The sequence below is a fragment of the Condylostylus longicornis genome, unplaced genomic scaffold, assembly GCF_029603195.1.
Source record: "Condylostylus longicornis isolate FDR11 unplaced genomic scaffold, ASM2960319v2 ptg000194l, whole genome shotgun sequence".
NCBI lineage: Eukaryota > Metazoa > Arthropoda > Insecta > Diptera > Dolichopodidae > Condylostylus > Condylostylus longicornis.
In genome coordinates, this window is record NW_026578162.1 from 712,121 (window position 1) to 717,921 (window position 5,801).

The 5,801-nt window shown below is 38.4% G+C and overlaps 1 protein-coding gene across 1 annotated transcript; it reads left to right on the forward strand.

Annotated features, from left to right (window-relative positions):
- Positions 1–578: 578 nt before the first annotated feature.
- LOC129616393 (uncharacterized) lies at positions 579–1,948 on the forward strand. The gene is made up of 2 exons (XM_055532016.1): positions 579–1,540; positions 1,609–1,948. Exons 1-2 carry the CDS (start codon positions 579–581, stop codon positions 1,946–1,948), a joined length of 1,302 nt encoding a protein of 433 aa, XP_055387991.1.
- The last annotated feature ends 3,853 nt before the right edge of the window (positions 1,949–5,801 follow it).

Consider the following 5,801-nt stretch of genomic DNA (forward strand, 5'->3'; position numbering starts at 1 on the left):
GTGGGAAAGATAAGGGAGGTGAGAGTGGTGTGGGCATAATCATCAGCAGAAAACTCAAGGCGGCTTTGGAAAAATGGGATCCAATCTCCGATCGGATTATCCAGGCTCGTTTCCGCACTAAAGTCCGACACATCACTGTCATACAATGCTATGCGCCAACAGAAGAAGCCGAGGACGAAAAGAAAGACGACTTCTACGACAAACTCACAGCCACACTGCTTGGAATTCACAAAAGCGACATAGTCATTCTAATGGGTGACCTGAACGCGAAAGTTGGCAGCGACAACAGCGGTCTACAAAAAATTATGGGAACACACGGCATAGGGCGTAGAAACAACAATGGAGAAAGACTGATAGAACTTTGCCAGACCTTCGAACTTAGCATCTGTGGTACCATCTTCCCCCACAAAGACATACATAAATATACATGGTCCTCGCCAAATGGCAAAACAAGAAACCAAATTGACCACATATGTATCAGCAGAAGATGGAGGAAATTCATGATGGATGTGAAAAATAGAAGAGGAGCAGATATAGACACCGACCACGAACTGCTGACAGGCGATATCAGACTAAAAATGGAAAGGAAAAGGCAACATAACACCAGAAACAAGCGCTACAACACACAGAAGCTCCAGAACCCCCAAACTGCTAACAGATATGCCAGTAGACTGCGGGAAAGGCTGCCGCTTGACCAGGAGCACCCATGGGAAGAAATTGTGACGAAGATTCAAGAAACTGCCGAAGAAACACTGGGTAGAGAACAGGGCCAACGAAAAAAATGGATCTCTGACGAGACTTGGGACCTCATCAACAAAAGGAGAAATGCTAAGCAACTAGCGACCACTGAAAACAATAACAGATCTCCACAATATCAGAGCTTAGCAAAGCAAGTTAAGAAGGCCGCTAGAAGGGACAAACGAAGATACCTTGAGCAGATGGCGTCCCAAGCGGAGCAGCACGCCAACCAGAACAACATGCGCAGCTTGCACCGAATAATTGGCAACCTTACCGGGCAAAAAGAAAACACAACACGCCCTGTCAGAGACCGAAATGGCAACCTAGTGACAAATGAGGAGGCCCAGCTGGAAGTATGGAAACAACATTTCGAATCCATTAGCAACATAACATATTCATCCAGCGAAGAAACACATGACAGCAACCCAATCAGAAGACAAGCAAACTTAAGAATTTCTGAAGATCCCCCAAGCATCGGTGAAATAAAGACAGCCATACGAGCACTTAAACATAACAGGGCCGCAGGGAGTGATGGTATAACAGCGGAACTTCTTCAGGCGGACGCACTAACTACGGCCCAGCTGCTAGAACCACATATATCCCGAGCTTGGAGTGAAGAAAGTGTTGCGCAGTCATGGAAGAAGGGCCTAATCATCAAGCTACCAAAGAAGGGCAACTTGACTCACTGCGATAATTGGAGAGGCATTACACTACTGAACATATCATACAAGGTCTTGGCAACAATTATCCAGAATCGCTTAAGAGAGAAACTAGAAAATACAATACGTGAAGAACAGGCTGGGTTCCGACCGCATCGGAGTTGTGTCGATCAAGCAAACACACTCCGAATAATAGTCGAGCAATCAATAGAATACAGAACACCACTATACATGCTCTTCGTGGACTTCAAGAAGGCTTTCGACACAATCAGGCGCGATGCGATATGGAAAGCACTCAAAGACAGGGGAACCCCAGACAAAATTATCCGCCTGATCCAAGCGCTGTACGCAGAAGCCGAGCTCGCAGTACTACACCGAGGAAAAATAAGCGAGTCTTTCACCACCCAATCAGGAGTCAAGCAGGGTTGCCCGCTGTCGCCGATGCTCTTCACAATCGTGCTGGACAACATCCTACAAGTCGCCTGCTCACAAAGAAGGGGTATAATCTGGAATCTGACTCAACACCTAGAAGATCTGGATTATGCGGATGACATCTGCCTTCTCTCCCACAAAATCAGTGACATGCAGAGCAAATTAAAACATCTTGAACAACTTGCCAGACGTGTGGGTTTAGAAATAAACATCGACAAAACCAAGGCGATGAAAATAAACACTACTAGCACGGCCAGTCTGGAACTCAACAACCAACCAATAGAGTTCGTCAACAGCTTCTGCTACTTGGGCAGCATCATAACACATGGGGGCGGGGCCCAAGAAGATATAGACAACAGACTGAAGAAGGCAAGAGCAGCATTCGGCAGACTGCAACCGATATGGAGAAGCAGCCAGATATCCAGGACAACCAAGCTGAGAATATTCAGGGCCTGTGTAAAATCGGTCCTATTGTACGGCAGCGAGACCTGGCTAACTTCAAGGTCCCTCGGCCAAAAATTGCAGGTATTTATCAACAAATGCCTCAGAATAATATGCCGAATATTCTGGCCAAATTGGATAAGCAACGAAGACCTCTGGATAATAACAGGCGAAGAACCTATCGGTAGGCAAATTAGTAGAAGAAGGTGGAGATGGATTGGGCACACTCTAAGAAAACCCGCCAATAACATCGCCAGGATGAGCTTGGAGTGGAACCCACAAGGTTCGAGAAGACCCGGGCGCCCCAGAAACACTTGGCGCAGATCCATAAAATCAGAACTAACAAAATCAGGTCTAACATGGGGTCAAATCAAGCAGACAGCAAAGAATCGAACGAGATGGAGATGTCAAGTGGAAGCCCTATGCTCCCAAGAGGAGTAAGGAAAAAAAAAAAAAAAAAAAAAAACATATAAAAACAAACTTTCAAATAAAATGAATCCTACTTTAATTTGAGGATTTTTCCTGGAACATATTACATAATAACTTGTCCTCAAACCGAACTTAGAAAACTTAAATAAATGTACCTATTTGCTCATTTTCTTTCAAACATTATTGTCAGAAGTCAACGCGTCACATTTTATATTCTTTCAATATTTTGAAACTCCTAAAAATCTAATTTTAAGTTTAGTTGATGGCTTTTTGTGTTATTATGTCAAATTAGTCATTTCGAGTTAAAAAAGGACAAATACCATATATGAAGGACGTTTTATTATTTATTTTACGAATTATTGTAAAATAAAATAAACCAATAATAAAAGCAGTTTCAACTATGAAACTATTTCTTTTATGCTAACACAAGGCTTAACAAACATTTTTTTTTAAATAATGCCTATACGTAAAATTTACTTGTTAGGAAAAAGCGCTTAATTTCAGGAAAAAAATTCATTTTCTGAAAATGAACCCCCAACACAAAAACAAACCGGCAGATGGGTATTTACCATACGTCCTTTTTCGCATTTATCAAAACCACCAGTAAAAATTTATTTTTTTTTTAAAATATTGTGATTTATTTCATATTATCTTTAAGGTTGCGGATTTGATATTGGGCATCTTAGGTTTTAATACTTATGTTGCTGTAATTGCTAATGCATAGGTAAGGTTGTCGCGGCTCCCCGAAGGGTACACATAGGCCAACTAGGCCCGTTGTGGTACCGCCGGATCTCTTCTCTCCCGCTCCTCATCTGAAACAGCCTGAACCCTTTAAAAATCGGTTCAAATTCCTAACGCTTACATCCGCCAAGTCCGTAGCGTGTCCGAAGAAGTAAGACCCAAGGAATCTCTGCCTGGAGCTCGCCAGTGCAGGACATGAGCATAGAAGGTGGGTCACCGTTTCCTCCTCCCCCTCGTCGCAGCAACTCCTACAAAGATCGTTTGCGGGGCGGCCCATTCTCCTTGCATGTTCGCCGATCAATGGCCCCTCAGTACCCCTACCACAGCACTGATATCCTCCCTTCTGAGAGAGATCAGATCCTTTGTGCGACGTAAATCCAGCTTTGGCCACAAATTCCTTGTCGCGTTACACGCTACTCCATTAGCCCATCTAAGGTTGGTGCGCTACATTGCCGCGTTGCGCAGCAGCAGCCCCAGCGTTTTTAAATGTATGCCCAAGTTCTCCTTTTCAGGTGGAATCTTCAGAGCAGTCCCATACCTCGCAAGCTCGTCCGCCTTGCAGTTACCCGGAACCCAGACCAAGTTACTTTCGAACTGCCCCGCCATTTCGTTGAGGGACGACCTGCAGTCCCGGTGTCTGTCAGTGAAAATACTGACGCCACCAGCCGATACGACATTGCACCCATGCCAGCGCAGAACCTCCCCAATTGAAGCCACCTCGGCCTGAAATATACTACAGTGATCCGGCAGACGGAATGAGAGCTCAACATCTAATTGCTCAGAATAAACTCCCATTTTTATGATTATATTGCTAATGCATATATAATCATAAAAATGTGAATATCAGATAATAATTATTGATTTCATATATCAAATTTCATAACTTATTAACAAATTTGTTTTAAATTAATAATTTGGAAGATATTGCGAACTTTATTAAATTCGAAAAAAATTTATTGAAAATTATTAATCAATTTTCAATTTCGTTTTTTATTTGAAGCTTTTTAAAAACATTGTTCTAGTTTCTTACTTTTTGAAAAAGGAACTTATAATTTTGTGGCTATTTTAACTAAAGAAAAGGAAATAATTTATTATTCTTTTCATGAAATATAATATAATTCTTTTTTTGTATGTACATAGGGGTATGTAGTAAGTTATTGGTAATAAGCTTACTTTAAAAATTTCGAACCAATATTAACAAAGTTTAAATGACAGACTTTCTGAATGACAAATATGTTTTTGAAAAATTTATAAATAAAAACCCCCAATATTTATGAATAACATACCCATTACCTTTAAGAAGTAAATTGTTTACTTATTCTTTATAAAATATAATTACAATAAACTTAATAATTATTATACAACTATTTATATACATATGTATATATTCGTATGTATATACATGTCATATAATTTTTATATATTCATTTAATGTTGTGTTTTTATTTAAACGCCATACATTTCTCACAATATTCCTTTATTTCACAAAATTTATTAAAGAAATATTTTGAAAATGAATACTCATGTACATATATCCTTTTTCTTTTTGGAAATACTTTTATATAACAAAATAAATTACAAAGAAAAATTAAAAACAGAAACATTTTCTATACAAAAATATTTGAGGTAAATCGGTGAGGGGAAGGTAATAAAATATTCTACTAACAATCTAGATGAGGGAGGGAGCGTTTTAGATAAACTATAGATACAAAAAATTATATATATGTATAAAGGAAACATTTTTTTATCACTCCCTTGAGTTTTTGGAAAGTAAATCATAATGACAAATAGATTTATTGTTTTTCTTATACCAAATGTATAAAATATATTCCACATAGATCTAAAAACACTTTTTTTTATTTTTCTACACTTTTTACCCAATTTTATCTTGAAATCACCATGCATAACAACAAATGTGTAGGAAGATAATATTAAAAATTTCTTGACATTGAGTGTTGCTCTTCCTTTTGCATTAAAAGAAAAGAATACAAAAAAAATTTGTAATTTTCTTCTTGCTTTCTTAACGAGGAACATTAAAGTAATAACTAAATATTTTGATAAACATTAATACTAATTTTTCAAGAGTGGAACATATAAAATAAAAATTTTCCCGCGTACAAGAACCATTTGTATATTAAAATATAACCACTACATGTTTCAGTTGCTCGGCAAATTAAAACATCTCAAATATAATTAAACATAAGACAACGCCATAACTCATCCTTTAAATACATGTGCATAATATTATATTACATAAAACAGAAAAAAAATTAAAAAATTCGAGGAATATTTCTAAGTACAGAAACCATGTTTTCGTATACCCCATTTAGGAAAAGTTTTGCCTATAATGTACGTTTTGGT

What these genes read in the sequence shown, in the direction of transcription:
- LOC129616393 (XM_055532016.1), top strand. Translation starts at nt 579, where the DNA reads ATGGAAAGGAAAAGGCAACATAACACCAGAAACAAGCGCTACAACACA. An exon ending in ATACGTGAAGAACAGGCTGG is followed by an intron (nt 1,541 to 1,608) that starts GTTCCGACCGCA and finishes AGCAATCAATAG; the next exon opens with AATACAGAACACCACTATAC.